The 17,173-nt window shown below is 44.2% G+C and overlaps 2 protein-coding genes and 1 long non-coding RNA gene across 3 annotated transcripts; 2 read left to right on the top strand and 1 right to left on the bottom strand.

Moving 5' to 3' along the window:
- Positions 1–1,543: 1,543 nt before the first annotated feature.
- On the top strand, positions 1,544–3,119 carry LOC107275235 (Protein LSD1). Its single transcript, NM_001320507.1, has 5 exons — positions 1,544–1,617; positions 2,046–2,164; positions 2,298–2,524; positions 2,647–2,715; positions 2,806–3,119. Exons 2-5 carry the CDS (start codon positions 2,050–2,052, stop codon positions 2,845–2,847), a joined length of 453 nt encoding a protein of 150 aa, NP_001307436.1. The 5' UTR covers positions 1,544–1,617; positions 2,046–2,049; the 3' UTR covers positions 2,848–3,119.
- Positions 3,120–5,657: 2,538 nt separating this feature from the next.
- LOC100192796 (uncharacterized) lies at positions 5,658–7,094 on the bottom strand. The gene is made up of 2 exons (NR_160031.1): positions 7,005–7,094; positions 5,658–5,995 (listed from the first exon to the last, which is right to left on the bottom strand). It is a non-coding gene; the product is annotated as an uncharacterized lncRNA (long non-coding RNA).
- LOC118472154 (uncharacterized) lies at positions 5,665–7,072 on the top strand. Its single transcript, XM_035959868.1, has one exon. The coding sequence runs from the start codon at positions 6,490–6,492 to the stop codon at positions 6,985–6,987; it is 498 nt and encodes a 165-aa protein (XP_035815761.1). The 5' UTR covers positions 5,665–6,489; the 3' UTR covers positions 6,988–7,072.
- Positions 7,095–17,173: the final 10,079 nt, after the last annotated feature.

Here is a 17,173-nt window from a genome sequence, read left to right as displayed (position 1 = left end):
TTACCAATCTTGCATTTCAAAGAAGATCTTAATGTTTTTATCACACTAGGTACATATTTGAAACGTAGAGTCAGAGCTAGAAAAAAATTAGGAGGAGCTGAACTAAACCGCTATTATGATATAATCTCACTAAATTACTCATCTTGATGACCAGTCCAGTCCACCAGGGCCCAACCGCACCAGTTATGGGGTGTTTGGTTTCTAGAGACTAATTTTTAGTCTCTTCATTTTATTCCATTTTAGTCCCTAAATTGCTAAATACGGAAACTAAAATAGAGTTTTAGTTTCCGCATTTGGTAATTTAGAGACTAAAATGGAATAAAATAGAGGTACTAAAAATTAGTCCCTAAAAACCAAACACAACCTTAATTGAGTGAATCATGGAACCAACTGCACCATTGATTAGGAGCTGAAACCGGTCCACGTCGTTTATCCGTCCGCTGCCCACAGCGTGCACCAACAAGTATTGAATAGTAATTCATGGTTTACTTCAGCCATTCGAGGCTTGCTTGAGTCATTCAATGCTTACTTTAGCGTACACCAACAACAAATATTCAGTCATTTAAGAATTATTTTAGTCATTCAACGTTTATAAAACATGAACAAATATTCGATCATTCGAGGTTTACTTTAGCCATCGGTGCTGCGGGAGGCGCGGCGAGTAGAAAATTTTCTGGGGTAGGAGACACAAGCGAGGGCCTGTCAATGGGCTGGTTTGGATGGGTTAATTAGGGTTTAGGGCTGAGTTCAGGTGTAGGTGATGAATGGAGTAACGATTATAATGAAAGGGGGTGCTTGTTGGTACGGCCTCCAATGTACAGTTCCAACTGAAAGGTGAGTAGCCCTGATGAAGAAGCTAGTTGAAAGGCGCGCCAAGCTAACTAAGGTAGGGTAGGCTAGGCTAGGCGGAACTGAAACCGCAATTCGGTCGAATTCCAAACCGAGGTGTAAAGCTAGGCATTCCAATAAGCTGAGGCAGCGAGGAGCACACCTCGATCGACAAGTCAGAACCGAATCCGCCCGCCCGCCCGCTCGCACGCAGTCCATTGGATAAAGCTGCAGGTTTTGTGTTCCTCAGGAAACGAAAAGAAGCCCGGTCGACGGAGCAAGCGGGACTATTATTGGCTTCAGGGGCCGGGGATGCATGGGAGGTCTCGGGGAAGAAGAAGAAGAGAAGAGAGAGAGAGACAAGGCAACGACTGATGACTGAGCTCGCGGGGGCAGGGAGAATTCGGCCATATCCGAAAGGCATCCATCCGTCCCACGCACACGCACACGCATCGCCCATCCATCCACTCAGCATCATCTTCTCCCGCCGCCGGCCGGGCGCCGACGTCGGTTTCTTTCCGGGATTCCTCCATGGCCAGGCCAGGCCAGCGAATAATAATAATAATCCCATTCTCCTCCCCCGGCCCAGCCAGCTGAGATGAGATGAGAATCCACTCCTCGTCCCGCCCGCCCGCCCTTAAATCCCCGCCCCGCCCGCGTCCATCTCCTGCCACCGTGGAGCTCCAGAAACCAAACCCCTTCCCTCTCCCTCGCTCTCGCTCTCCATCCACCTTCTCTCTTGTTCGCTAGCTAGCTCATCTCGCCCTGCCGGACGTGGTTCCTGCCTTGGTAAATCTCTCATTCTTGGCCTGGGGGCTTGCTATGCATGCATGCTTCATGCTTGGGTTTAGGTTTTAGCAGCAGCATCGACTCGAGATCAGCCAACATGCACAAAACAGGGCCTCCCCGTTCCTTTCTCCTCCTCCTCCGACCCTCGCGCATTGCGTAGTACGTGCTGCATGCATGCGCGTCATGTCTCAGTCTCAGGGGCCAGGTGCATGGTCACGCACTGACCTGACATGCCTCGCAGATGCAGTAGAAAGAAAGAAAGAAAGAAAGAAAGAAAGAAAGAAAGAAAGAAAGAAAGAATATAGAGCGGCCGCCCCGACAACGAACAGCTGCTTCATCTTGCATGCATGCATCTGAGCTGTGTCTCTTAGAGTGAAAGGGATGATGATCTGAGTCTGAGCTGCTGGTTCTACCCGATTTGCATGCAGGCATATGCATAGCCACCTGGCCTGCAGCGGCTGCAAGCGTCTCGTCCAGTACCGCCGGGGAGCCGCCGGCGTCCGCTGCCCAAGCTGCGACGCTTTCACGGCCGCCGCCAACCCATCAGGTATACTAACTAATTAAGAAGCACGTACATACACAAGGCCTTTTCTTTTCCGTCATGTGTGCCTGTTGGGGTTTTCTCAACGAGATCTCTGGTGCCTAGCTGACTGCCTGCTCGGTCGGTCTGTTTCCTGTAGGGCCGCCGGAGATGTCTGAGCTGGTGTGCGGCGGCTGCTTCACCATGTTGGTGCACTCCCGCGGCGCCGCCAACGTGCGCTGCCCGCACTGCGGCAGGCTCAACTCCACGAGATCAGGGAACCAGATGGGCCACCTGTCGTGCGGGCAATGCCGGACCACCCTGGCGTACCCGCCGGGCGCCACCACCGTCGGCTGCCCGACATGCCGCAACGTCAATCCGGTCAGGGTACGTATCAGTGCTCTGTTAGTTCTTCACTTGGTGTCCTCAGAATGAATGCCCGTCGACGACGACGAAACGAAACCGACAGGGAGCTTTATTCGCTCATCACCTTTGCTGCTGCTGCACAGGATGCTCGGGCGGCGCCGCAGACGGTGCTGGTGGAGAATCCCAGGACGCTAGACGAGAAGGGCAAGCTGGTGAGTGCGAGCCTAGCTAGCTAAGCTAGCTACGAGCGAACGACCAACCTGACCTGACCTGCCCTGCCCGTTTCCGTTTCTCCATTCCAGGTGAGCAATGTCGCCGTCGGCGTCGCCTCGTGGAAAAGATGACCAGCAGGCGGACGGCGGACCAAGCAGACCCCTCCTTCCCGCGCGCTAATCATCGTCCCAGGGGTTCGCCTACAGTACTAGCAGACTGAACTCTTCGTGGACTTGCTACTACTACTACTACCGTCGTCGTCAGCGATTAACGGCAGCTGATGATGTGAAATCAAGTGTGTTTTAAAGCTTGATGCTATATAATACATATGTTTTAAAAGTGATCGAATTAGCTAGCTGTTGAGCAGCAGCAGCAAAAGATCTGCAGCAACAACCCAAAAAAAATTTGTAAATACGCTAGCCTGCCCGGCGGTCGTCGTCTGTGGGCTTCCTTTGATTTGATCCAAAAAGGAATGGAAGGGAGCGAAGCGCGTTGTCTCCTGGAATCCCATGATTCTCGGCTCCGCCACTCTTGGCCTACCATACCATACCATACCAAGCGTAGCTAGACACGTAGACTCCGCACTCCGCCCGCGGCCCCGCGAATTCGGATTCTGCTGCCTGCTTCTTCGCGTTCACGGTGCGCAGAAAAGCTAGCTCCAGATTCTGCAGCCTAACAAAACTCCCTACGAGGAGATTTTTTTTTCTCTCTCTCTCGCAGAAAACCTAGACCAGAAAAAAAACCGCAGAAAACTGGGTCGGTCGTTTTCAGTTTTTTTTCACAGTGCTGATCTGGACGTGTTTATCCGGTAGGCAAAAAGAAGAAGAAGAACAAAACAAAACAAACAAAAAAAACAGGCACCTTTCAATGGATGTCGGTGCAAAAAAAAAGAAAAAGATGGCTACTCGTTCGTGTCGTGCATCAGCGTGGTGAGCCCATTTGTAGTTTGCAGCGGTGTGGCGTAGCGAGGACGTTACACGGTGGGCTGCTGCCTGCTGGGCTTTGTGGTAGCGAGTTCTCGTCCGCGATAGCGCTACCGAAGGCTCGGAATGGGCTGGGCCTCCATCTCGACTACATGGCTGGACCCCGCCCCACCCAGTAATTCAATTACTTCTTTTTTTGTTTGATTTGGTTGTGCTAGTTTGAGAACTCAATTTTTTTAAGAAAATTTCTATTTTTTCAAGAGAAAATGAACCAATTCTTCTTCAGAAAAAGGAAATCTCTTGAGAAAAATGTAGCAAGCTCACATGGCTGGAGTAACAATCATCTTCACATGAGTGAGGCATCGAAAACAAACAACCAACCCCCCAAACAAATTATCAGGATGTCTTTCAGTGCATCGTGTAAAATAGGATACGTGGCACTGTAAATGGTACCTTTTGACACTGTTTGTAGAGTGAAGTTTGAATATAGGAGAAAAGATAAGGGGTTGGGATTAGGGATGAAAACGGTCGAAAAGACATCTAAATTGATTTTGTTTGCATACTCTTTCACGGGACGAAAACGAAAGACCAATGATCGAAATACGGGATCGGGGTCATCGGTTATTCGAAAGCGATAAACTATAGCCGGAATCCATACATACATAATAAAGTGATATATTGCCTAATTTTTAAGATATTAAAATATACAAACAACTCTTCTTCATCTTCATATTATTTAGATTAATTAAAACTTTTGTTTTTCTCTTCTTCATTCACTTGAACACAACCAAAAGTATGTAACTTGCATAAATTATACGCTAGATGTATAGCATATTATATAGAAGGGTAAAAAACGGTATCATCATAACTCGAAAACGGAAAATACGAAAACAGGGGGAAAACTAGCCATATCGTTTTCGTACTGTTTCAAATCAGTTCCCGAACAATTCGAAAACGAACAAGAAAAGCGGTATTTGGAAAGGGACAGTGCAGGATTTTCGTGCCGTTTCTGGTCAGTTCCTGAACAATTCAAAAACGAACAGGAAAAACGGTATTCGGAATGGGGCGGGATTTTCCTGTCCCATTTTCATCCCTAGATGAGATAGGGGATGGGAATCTGCTGAAGATGACCTTATTGCCCCTGAAGATGAGAAAAAATATGTAAAAAGAATATTGTTCTCTCACTTGTTGAATACACCTTTTGTCATATACATTGAGTTGAAAGCATCAACTCAAGCACAAGCGGCTAAGCATGTTTAAATTACTAAGCTTTATAAATTAATATTGTTATGGTTTACATTAGGGATGCATGTGGTTATGTTTATATGAGAGATCTATTACTCTTGGCCTATTTAAAACGAATGGAGTACCATGCAATACTACAGTATTTTACGTCAAGATGTTTAATTGTATTTCTTCAAAACCATATATTCTAGATTAGGGTCCTTTTTGAAAGGGCTTCACTTCACAAATTTCATGTTTGTTCCAAGTTCTTCCATCTAAATTGGTCTAGCTTCACAAGCTATGGCTTTAAAAAAACTAGAGGTCAGGGTGCTTCAAAAATAGTTTCTATATCTCCTTATGAAGTTGCATGAGAATTACCCACCATGTCACCAATTACACAATGCATTGCTTAGGTTTTATCGTGACAACCCACTAATCATCAAAGGTAATCCAGAAAACTTACACAAATCAATTATATTACAAAAGCTAGAGTCCATGTGTAAACCAAACACATCTCGAACCCACTTCAATAATTGTTGGAGTTGTTTTATAGTAAAGCTAGAAAACTAAAACTGAAATTCTTGAAATAAAGCCCTCACAAACGTACGCTAGATACCCGTAGTTTTTATGGTTACCTTTTCTAATAAGAAAGTTAGATACCCGTAGCTTTTATGGTTAGCTTTTTCTAATAAGAAAGTTTAGAATGGTATAACTAGACAATGTTTCTCAAAACAAAGATATTGATATGGTTAAGAAACATAGTTGCCAACCATAATGAAGTGCAGGGATCACTCAGCTCAAATAGGTAGCTAGATATTATCAGCAAATAAAGCTCCATCATAATAGGTTCACAAAACGACTGTCTGATTTATCTTAGTGGCAAACGCTGGATTCAAATACAACTAGAACCATGAAAAGTGGCCTACTGAAGTGCAGGCAAGACGTTCAACTGATGGCGGACCGTGACACCATGGCAGGTTGACATCTCTCCACAGGCACACCAACGCATCCGAAGAAATGTATGTACCCACGCATGTCATCAGGTCCACAATCCATCTCGATCTGCCTACTTGGATCTCTGCCTCATCTTTCTGCGCTTCCTCTTGAGCCTCCTCATGCGCTTCTTCTTCCACTGATGATTGACACAGGAGAACGTATCGCTTTAGATAACAGGAAAAATAAAAGAACCACTTACACAATAAAATGCAAAACAGGACCGTTCTTATAAGAGAATATCTTAAGTTGACTGACAACAGAACCAGAGTGCAAAAACAAGAGTTCGTCTCGTCATACAACTTACAGATAAGTTCAAATAATAATAGAAAAACATAGACATGAATACATCTAACAGATGTGCAATAGAAGAGGACTATCTTGTACGAGAATAATGGTCAGTTAACAGAGCAACAAAATAACGACAATTCAAGAGAAAATATCTTGTCTCGCACGATTCAAAAGTCTCAACTAACTACAAAACATTATGTTTACACAAGTGTCTAGCAACATGGAAACGTTTTGTGCTTCAAGCCAAGAGGAGCTAAACGGGAGATAACGAACACCTTGAGGGATATGTGAGCGTCGTCTAGCTGACTGGTATTACTAGCCGTAACCAGCAAAGCATATTGAATGAAGACAATTGCATATTTCATCAGTTGCTGGCTAGATTTCATCGGCAGTGACTTAAGCCATCGTCCACGGGGCTCATATCAAGTGTATGCGTTAAAGAAACCTTCACCGTGGCCGGGGAAGAACCCTAGCAGACGGCGGTGGCGCCGGAAGCACGCGACGCCTCACAGTCCGCAGCGGCTGGACCGTGCGGAACCGAGCCACGGAACACGAGATACCAAGCCCGCGCGAGACGATCTGGCTCGGCTCGCGCAGGGCGGCACCTCGCGTTCCACGCAAACGATCCAGACCCGGCTGCTGCGCCGAGGGGCGCCACGCACGCACGGCGTGATCCACCGTCCCAGAAACGATTCCTCCCAGAATCGCGCCACTCGAGCCTCTCTCTTTGTAATCACAGCCCCGGGACATGGACGGACCGAGTTGGGAGCTAGCTACTCGTGGGAAGGAGTTGCTACGCCACACGGATCTAATCGACGAGATAGTGTGCGCGAGGAGTAGGAAAGCAGGGAGAATACCTTGGCCCTCATGGTCGCTTCTTCGCGTGCTAACCTCGATGCGTCTCCTCCTGCGGCGTCGGCGGCGGTTCCCGATGTGGGGAGGGGATTGGGAGGACGGCGGCGGCTGACGGTATATATAGGTGAGGGGGAATGCGGAACCCTAGTAGGACTTCTCAGGTGGAGTCGACAACGTGGTGGGCTTGGGCCTTACGTGGGCCACTGGTCTCGGCGTCCACCTGCAGGACACTTTGTCTGCAAAGAATTTTCGGAAACCTTTCATCGGGCAATCTGGTGCGGTCGGAGAAAGGCTCCAAAGCCCGCTGCCAATGCTATGTAAACATGTTAGACTTTTTTGGGAAAAAAACATAATTTGTAACTAGCACAGATGCATAGTATTCAACATTAATGGATGTTGCATTCATGACGGTTGGATCTCATATTTTTCCTGTGCAAAGTTTTAAACATGTTTATACAATAATTAGGATATATTAAGATTTTTATTTTTATTCCCTAGATATTTCTATTTTTTTAAAGCTAAATCTAATATGTTTAAAGTTTATAAAGATTTTTTCACAATCTCCAAAAATTTTTATTTTGACTTTTCGTAACACAATCTATCTCTAGAATTCTTTTAGGGCCCATTTATTTTCCTTCGTTTTGAGGAATTGGAATCTAACTAATGTAGTAGGCTATTTTTTAGAATGTGACATTCCTTAACTTTTCAAAGTTTATATATAAGTCTATCTCAATTTTATGGGGTGAGTGTCACACCCGGGTTTTAAGGGACAAAGCCGGGTGCATCTCATACATGCGGCAAAAAAGACCACATATATAACAACAGAGTGTATAGAGATAAATGTCACAATAATCAGAGTATTTATTACATAGCGAAAGTCTTACAAAATAAAAGATAAATATAAAAGAATCTAAAAAATCCATACTTGGCGCCAGAAAGTCAACTAGGAGACGCCACCTAGAGCAAATCGAACTCCTCGATGCGTGGCTCCTCTTGAACCACCTGTACTTCTCCTATGGGGGGTGTGAGACAACAAGGGTAATCTCACACATGATCATAGCTCAACAAGTTATAGAGAATAATGTGCATGAACTCACCAAAGGTGGAAGTTCATGTGATGTGTAAAGCTGATCAACAGTAGAGGTTAAAGTTGAGCATTGCTTTTAATAAGTTGGTCAACATTTTATTAGCAATTACTAAGTATAAGTAAATACCAAACATTAGTAATAATATGTAAAAGTAATAATAAAATAATCCCAATGCGATGCAAATGACAAATTGAGCTTTAATTTCATAGATTAATCATGTGAGGGTCCGAGCTGCTCATGATCATTAGCACAACTAGTACACCAGTTTTACACTCTGCAGAGGTTGCGTATCTTTACCCACAAGTCATGTTACCCATCCGCCAAGGGGTCATGAATCCCACATACCTCTACTAAGGAAGCGAGGCAGGGTAACACTACGAGGCCTTTACAAAGTTCCACTAGCTTCAGAAAACCCGCTACAGTTATAGGAAGCTCCAATGTAGGGATCTCTCGCCTGACCGCCATCGCAGCAAAATCAACCCAAGGACCTCCCTACACTGACCACTCCCCTACTGCCCTTGCCCCTTTCGGGTAAGGTAGTCATCCACTAGCTTTCCTAGTTAATCAGCCAAGGGCATCCAATACTACCCTTGTGGTAGCACTGTTTTCCCGGGTGGTCGCTGCATGTTCTCATTAACATAATGATGTTATCATGAACATAAATAACATAACAGAATAATAAGAATATTGATATAATGAAATATTAACCCAAAAAACAGTGTAAAGCAATAGCATAACTACCCAACGATTCAGGGGTAAACAAGGTAAATAGATAAACAGTCTAGGGTGACCTATTGAGTCCCATCAAAATTAAACCTATGCATGAATAGTGATAATAAAGAATATTATTAGGTAACAAAAGTGGATCAAGGGCACAACTTGCCTGGCACTTGAGATTCCGGGTACTAGGATGATTCTTCGGATCCTCGTGACTGCACTGCTAGTCATAGTGAAAGTGCATTCATCCCTTTTGTGAGTTTTGGTGATTTGGATAACAACACATTTAAAGGTCTAACAAGTTTGCTAAGTGTTGAACAGGAAATTCAGTATGATGAACATACTTGAATAGTGTATAATGATCAGCGAACAAGGTTCAACACAAGGTCAAATAACCAGTGAGATAATGCAAATGGATATAATATGGTCTCTATATTGGTTTGAATATATGGACAAGACCTAAGAAATCACTATGCATAAATATGATCATAATAGAGGTTGAGGTGATTAAGAGGATTGGTCAAGCCAAAGTAAATAAGATATGAGGAACCGTGAATTGGCTTGACCATATTACTATTAGTCCATATATGAATATATGAGAATCAAACTGGAGCTTGATTGATCTTAGCAGTTATATCTAGATGACATTCAAGCAAGGTTCACAATATTGAAGAAATGATTCTCTCAATGGCTGCTCAATATGATGTGACTCAAGAATGGCTTGATATGGTGAAGATAGCAAGGAAAGGGCTTCGAGGAACTAAGCGAAGGTGAAGGCCAAGCGACGGCTTGTAGACCAAGGACCATGGCTAAGGTGAAGAAGAGAGTACTTGCACTAAGTCGATGAACTAATCAGCTATGAAGAGTTACAACATGTTGATGCATCAGTAAGGTGACTTGAAGCCATGATTTGAACTCATATATGGTGAAATGGCACAAGTCACATGCTCTATTTGTGTTTGCTTCAAAAGGAATCGTCGTACTATCAAGGGGGATCCAAAAAGAAGGTTGGTGTTGGTACTAAAGCTCAAAATCCTTGATCTAAAACTTCCATGTTACCCTGGTTTCATTTCGTTTTCTCAAAATCTATGCAACAGTTCAAAAACCGGTTCAACCGGACCAAAAACCGGTTCAACTGGTTTCTGCACTGTTCCCTCTGTCACTGCCAGTCTGCCAGTCTGTCCTGCCAGAAAAAGTCGTGTGCAGATTTTTGGAAAACCGGTTCAACCGAATTTTGAATCCGGTTCAACCGAATTTGAAACCGGTTGAACCGAATTTGAAACCGGTTCAACCGAATTTGGGTCCGGTTCAGTCTCCGGCTGAGTCCGCTAGTGAACCGAAAACCGACTGGTGGAATCCGGTTCAACCGGTTTTAGAACCGGTTCAATCGAATTTCAGTCAGATTTCCCCAACGGCACCAGCTTTTGGGGCACCTTTATATACACCTCCCACACTCTTCCCCACAGCACAGCACGCACAAAACTTCATTCCCAACCTGAGAAACACCTCCCACTCTCTCTCACACACCTCTTGCCTCTCCCATTTCAAATCTTTGGAGAGAAATCTTTGAGTGAGTTTGAGAGCTGCAGTTTTTGTGCTTTATCTCCAAATCTCTCTTGCTCTTCTTGATTCGAGCTTTGGTACTACATCGAGTTCTTTGTGGATTCATTACTCTTGGAGCTTCTAGCTCCTAGACGACTAGGTGTCTCTTGTGAGTCTCCAGATCTTGTGGAAGACCACAAGAAAGTTTGTATTACCCACTCGTTTGAGCAAAGATTATTGTGTGGGCTTGACCTCTGTGGTCGGCAAAGGGAGGATTAGGGTTGAAAGAGACCCGGCTCTTTGTGGGCGCCTCAACGAGGAAGTAGGGCACCTTGGTGGTGTGACCGAACCTCGGGATAAATCTTGTGTCTCTTGTGTTCTTGCTCATTGTGTTTGTTTGTGTTCTTCGTTCTCTCACCATTGCGTGGAAGATTTGTTTATATCTTTTTGGTGTGTGGATTTTGAGAAGTGCCCTTCTCAGATCTACTACTTCGAACCCTGTGGATCATTTAGAACATCTCATTTCCAAAGTTAACTGGGTGAATTTCGAGATCAATTCAGTTTTACCCAGTTTGCTTCTAGTTTTTGTTGAAAAAGTTTTAACTTGCCTATTCACCCCCCCTCTAGGCAACTTTCACATAGCAATACAAACAAATATGGTATAGATAAAATTTACATCACACCAAACATAAGTGCAAACTGAATAATAATGATCTACGCGAAGCTACGAGATCGTGGGATTGAGAACCACTAAAATCGAAGTTATAGTTAAGGAGTTATGATGTGATTAAATGATTAACTAGGTTCTATGTCTATTTTATAATTCCAGAGAAAAGATAACCTAAGGTAGTAATTGTTGGGGGCCTTCGGCTTCCGAAGGTCCTCAAAAATATGATTTAACAATGTCTCTGGAGTATAATGTGTAAACAGGTACCTTCGAACTTAGATCAAAACCACAGCGTGAAGATGCACAAAGAATATGAAGGATGGCGCAGAGCCGAAGCTATGCGCAGGAGAGCTTCGGCGTGACAGCAGAAAAAGAAACCGACCTAAAGGGGAAAAGGCTATTCAGACCCCAATGGATTACTATAGAGTTATTAGTAAATGTAAAGGGCATGGTTGTAATTTTACATGGGCTGCGTCCCATACCTATAAATAGATGAATAGTGCTCCCATACTGTTCACGCTGACTTGGCATTTGCTTTTGCATCACGCTTGTACCCTTGCTTTCCTTCGAGCCGAAGGTACATTTATAATTTGTTATTGTTAATACAGTAACGCAAATAAGAATAAATTAATAATAATGTTTAAAGCGTTTATGTTATTTTTTATATCTTGCATATGAATCCTTCTTCATCATTTATTATGCTTATGAAGGTTTGTCCTTCATAACCTTCGTCCGAAAAACATTATATCCGAAGGGAGATAATGCTTCGAAGGACGAAGGACTTTAGCATTTAACACTTTTTATGTTGCCTTGTTCTTAACTCTTAGCATTTGAGAACAAGTCCCCAACATTGGCGCCCACCTCCGGTGAACTCACTTCCACTTTTTTGAGTTTCGAACACCTTCGGCAAGCATACCTTCGTCATGCCGCCAAAGAAAGCTTCAGCAACAGGGGCTGCAACTCTGCAGCCGCTGGACCCCAACCAGGAGACCCTCTCCCTTCGGGAGGCCCGAAGCCAGAAGAGGAAGGCCACCAGTACAACGCCTCAGGAGGACGAATTGGATCAAGAGATCAGAAATATGGAGATGCTCCATCAGCAGGTGCAAAGGAAGAAGGAAAAGATGGTTAGGCTAGCTGACCTGCAAAGGCAGATAGACGAAGCCTCTGAAGAAGTTCGCCATCTTACTCAAGATGAGCAGAACCGAAGGCCTCAGCACAGAGAGCTTCATCAGGAGGGCTTCTTCAACGAAGATGACTGGTATGAGAATTTCCATCATGGAAATTTTGCTTTTGATGATGCTTCTCCTCTGTCAGCAGAACTGCAGGCAACACCTTGGCCTCCGTCCTACAAGCCACCTCAACTCCCCATGTACGACGGACACTCAGATCCGAAGCAGTTTCCGATGAGCTACGAAGCAACAATATCTTCCTATGGTGGCAATACTGCAGTCATGGCAAAGTCTTTCGTCATGGCCGTCAAGAATGTTGCACAAACCTAGTACTCCTCCCTTCGGCCAGGAACAATCACATCATGGCAGAAGCTGAAGGATATGTTGATCACCAGTTTCCAAGGGTTTCAAACGAAGCCGGTCACCGCTCAAGCCTTATTCCAGTGCACCCAAGATCACGAAGAATATCTTCAAGCGTATGTCCGAAGATTCTTACGCCTGAGGGCACAAGCGCCAACAGTGCCCAATGAAATTGTCATTGAGGCCATGATTAAGGGGCTTCGGCCGGGACCTTCAGCCCAATACTTTGCCAGGAAGCCTCCTCAGACTCTGGAGAAACTACTTCAGAAGATGGATGAATATATCTGCGCTGACAATGACTTTCGACAGAGAAGGGAGGAAGCTTACAGGTTCTCCAAAATAGCCAGGGGCTTCGGAGGGAGAATTCATCCTAGACATGTCAGATCGATTCATTCCACTCAGAATGATGACAGGGGAAGCCAGCAGCAGAGGCCACAACATTCCTCCCAGGCTTCGGGACAACAGCAGAGTTATCCTCGGCCTCCAGCTCCAAGGGGTAGAGGTGCCAGGGGCTTCGGAGGAAGATTTGGGGATCAACCGAGGAAAATTTATTGCCTATTCTGTGGTGAGGACAAGGGCCACACCACCAGGATGTGCCATGTCACCATCCAGAAACAAAAGGAAATAGCAGAAGCTGCAGCCCAACAGACCCAGCCGAAGCAAGTCATGCATACTGCTTTGTACCACTCGCCTTATATCCTAGAGTATGTGGGCAACCACCCTACAGCTTCTGTTGCTTCGGCAAGTCAATCTCACGCATCTTGGCAACAGCCTCCACCTCCACCACCAATGCAACGAGGCTAGCAGCCAGAAGGGAGTCAACATATTCAACACCAACGAGACTTCAGATAAGAGTCCGAAGCTCGCAGAGTCAATAGTACTGTGCCAGAATCGAAGCACATTTACTAGTGAATATCCTACCTCGGTAGCAGTTTTTGCATTCAGTATCATTTTCTTTTTAATAAGGAACAATTATTGAAAGCTTAAGTGTTTTTTGTCGTTTTCAATTTCTTGTAATAGCTTCGCCTTTGCCGTAATACAAATATACTTTCTCCACAGAATAACGGAGTCCGAAAAGTTGCCGAAGCATAAGAACTTATGGTTACGGGGAGAACCTCCGAAATAACAAAAAGTCGTTCCTAAGGGAGCACAGCGTAAGTTTTCTGCTCAAAAGTCGTTCCAAAGGGAATGCAGAGCTTACAGCGAAAAATAAACGCTGATTCCGCTGAAAGTAAAAGGCGAAGAAGCTCCTAAGGGAGGCTTACAGCGAAAAATAAACGCTGATTCCGCTGAAAGTAAAAGGCGAAGAAGCTCCTAAGGGAGGCTTACAACGAAAAATAAACGCTGATTCCGCTGAAGTAAAAGGCGAAGAAGCTCCTAAGGGAGGCTTGCAGTGAAAAACAAACGTCGATCTTCGGCAAATATCACTTTGCATAACATCACATCATCACATCATTTGCATAGCATTACATCATACATCATATTGCATCAATGACACAAGAAGGGGGTTTTAATGTTGATATTCGAAGATTGTTTCGAAGAAATAGTGCCAAGGCACAAAAATAGTTATTGAAGAAGTATACCTTCGTCAAACTCTAAAATGAAAAGATCTATTGGTTACTGATTTTATGAAGATTGGATGTTTTTATGAAACACGGATATTATTTACGAAGCATGAAAAGAAGGGAAGGTGTTATTTCGCCGAAGGCTCAAAAACGGTATGTATGTAAAGTTTCATGCATCGTAAAGAATTGAACCATAAATAGCTTATATATCACATTCAAAGTTACAAAATATTACACATATTGTTCAACAAATATTACATTCCAAATGTTTTTACAATAACATCTAATCTTCCCTTAGAACTACTTCTGCAGCTTCGTTGAGTAGTTGATCAACAACTTTGTCCATGATAGCTTCGGCCATTTTTCTAATTTCATCATCCCCCTTTACATTGAGGTCCGCTAATGGTTCGGCAGGCTCTGAGGGAGGAGAAAGTGCGGCTGTGTTACAAACTGTAAACAAGTTCAAAATTAAAAAGTTACAACAACAAGCCAAAAACTAGTAATCAATACCTATTCGCCCTTCGAGATCCACACTTTTTTCAGCGGCCTCTGCTACTTTTCTAGCGTCATGAATACCTTTTTCGCTTTTTCGTATAATTTCCTGAGCCATCTCCCGACCACCATTTTCCCAGATATCGGTGAAAATTTTTCCACCAACCAAACTTGCCTCGGTCGAAGGGTCTTTTATGTCTTCAGAGGACAAGTCGGCTTCGGTTTGTGCCAAGGACTTCACGTGATCGCAGCCTTTCTTTTCTAAAACAGTGGCAATCCCCCTAGCACCTGAGAAGGCACATATGTCTCCGCGGCTATTCAAAACTTCTTCAAAAGCTTTAGCTTCGTGGCTGATCCATCCAATTGGGCCCTCGGGGTCGCCCCTTATGAAATTTTCTTCACTTGAGAATGCGCCAACGCTGGCGAAGCTGGTTCTTATCTTCTTAACACATTCTATAGATTTTTCATAACATCTTTTCTTCGATGCACGAAGTTCTTCAACGTTTTGCTCTAGATGATTTGCCCATTGTTCACTAATTTCTCGTTTGGCTTCTTCAACTGTGCATTCTTCTTTAGCTCTGGCTAGCTGTTTCCGAAGATCCTCAATTTCGCGCTTTTGAGCCTCAGCTTGAGCTATGAAAGCAGCTTCGTCTTCTTTTATTCTATTCACCAACGAATGTAATATTTTATCTTTTTCGAGACCTTCGTTCCTTAGTTCAATTACTTCGGAACGAAGGTTGCTCAAGGCTATGGTACACCCTTCGTCTTCGACATCTTTTTGTGCCCTGAGGGCATTGCTAAGTATAAGGCCTTGTAAAAAATGCGTCAATAAGTTCAGGCAAACGAAATTTTTTGATTTCAAGGAATAATACAAAGATCTCATTTTTTCACCTTTAAGCTATTGTACGCTAAGCTGTCGGCCAGCTCGTTTTTTGACAACACCGAGAGCCCGTCTTCTAATGTTGGGAATCCGAAGCTCTTGCTCATCTCCCGACAGACAGAAATCTCCTTGCTGTCAAGGAGACAATACAAGAAGTCTTCTTCTCCGTTGCCGTTGAATATCAGCGCCCCTTTTGGATATTTCAATTTTTGCGCATAGAACTGAGCTTCTCTCTTTTCTTTTTCGCTCAGATTTTTACCCGAAGCATGACGTAATACATAGTCAGAAGCTCCAGAAGATGCTTCGGGAATAGGTGTGACGATTTTCTCAGATAAAATTTCTTATGCAGATTCTTTTTCCTTTTCTTTTTCAATTTCCAAGAATTCCCTCTTGGTAGGCTCTGAAAGCCCAGTTTCAGTTTCCGCTTGACTTTTGGCAGCTTCGGCCTCAATTTGTGTCTTTGGAGCTTCGGCAGTTATCTTCGAAGTAGAGCTTGAAGATTTTATCGTTTCCAGTACATCTAGCACGTTAACCATTCTTTTCCTCTTGGGAGTTGTTGTAAGGTCTTTTTGTGCCTTCGGCATTGGTGTTGGCACCTCAATTTTTGATGAAAGACTTAAAATTTCCGATATCTTTGCCTCCTCAACCCTTGGTTCTTCTATTTTCTTCATCTCTGGCATTATGGCCGGCTCTTCAATATTCAGCAGCGGAGTCGGCTCCTTAGCTTCGGTGGCCGAAGAGGTCTCACCGACAAATTCAGGCACTATGGCCGGTTCAATATAGCGTGGCTGGTGCGTTAGAACCTTCATCTTCTTCCTGTTCGGCGCTGGCTCACTAGGAGCGGCTGAAGCAACTTCCTTCACAGAAGCCGTATCTTTCCTTTTTTGACCCCGTGTTGGGTAATGGTAGTCAGGATAGACGAATCCAATAGCATCAAATACTCGGTTAAGTCTTTTCTTCTTCCGGCCTCCGAAGGCCGCGGACAATGCAGTATCTTCTGCCTTCGAATATGGTCCAAGCAGTTCATCGCTTGTGGCCTCAATACATTTCAACTAGTCATCATCTGGCTCGACAAACTTATCTCCATATCTGAAGGTATATTTTAATCTAACTAGTCCACCTTCGTCAGGTTTACTGATGGTTTCCTTTGGCATTTCCCACTTTTCCACAAGTGGCCATACTCTGAAGGCAATATGCTCCTGGATCAAATCCCTCGTCCCGATGAAAGAACAAACTACACCGAAGGCTCTCCGGCATTCTTCGGCTGCTTCGTCAATATCCACCTTCGGTTTCCGAAGGCCAAAACGCTGCCAGATGGGGCGCATGATGATATCTTTAATATCTTCTCGTGTCTTCAAGTCGTTTTTCACATAGAACCATTCCTTCATCCAGTCCCCAGACCATCTCTTCCGAAAAGTTGGCACAAGACAGCTTGACCCAGAGCGGGCACCGAAGCTGTAACAGCCAAAATTGTTATGGTATTGCTCTTTACCCCAGGCTTTTGTCTCATATAATAACTCATGCATGCTACAGAAACTTTTTACATTTGGCTCCAAACCTTGGCTCTTCACGGTCCATATGAAGATTCCCATCCTTATGATTGCTTCGGGAGTAATTTGATGAAGGCAGATTTCAAATATCTTCAAAACTTCTACCACAAAACTGCTCAAAGGAAACCAAAGTCCAGCCTT

The sequence above is a fragment of the Zea mays genome, chromosome 6, assembly GCF_902167145.1.
Source record: "Zea mays cultivar B73 chromosome 6, Zm-B73-REFERENCE-NAM-5.0, whole genome shotgun sequence".
Lineage (NCBI taxonomy): Eukaryota > Viridiplantae > Streptophyta > Magnoliopsida > Poales > Poaceae > Zea > Zea mays.
Note: the sequence above shows the minus strand (reverse complement) of the source record. Positions and strands in the feature narration are given on the sequence as shown.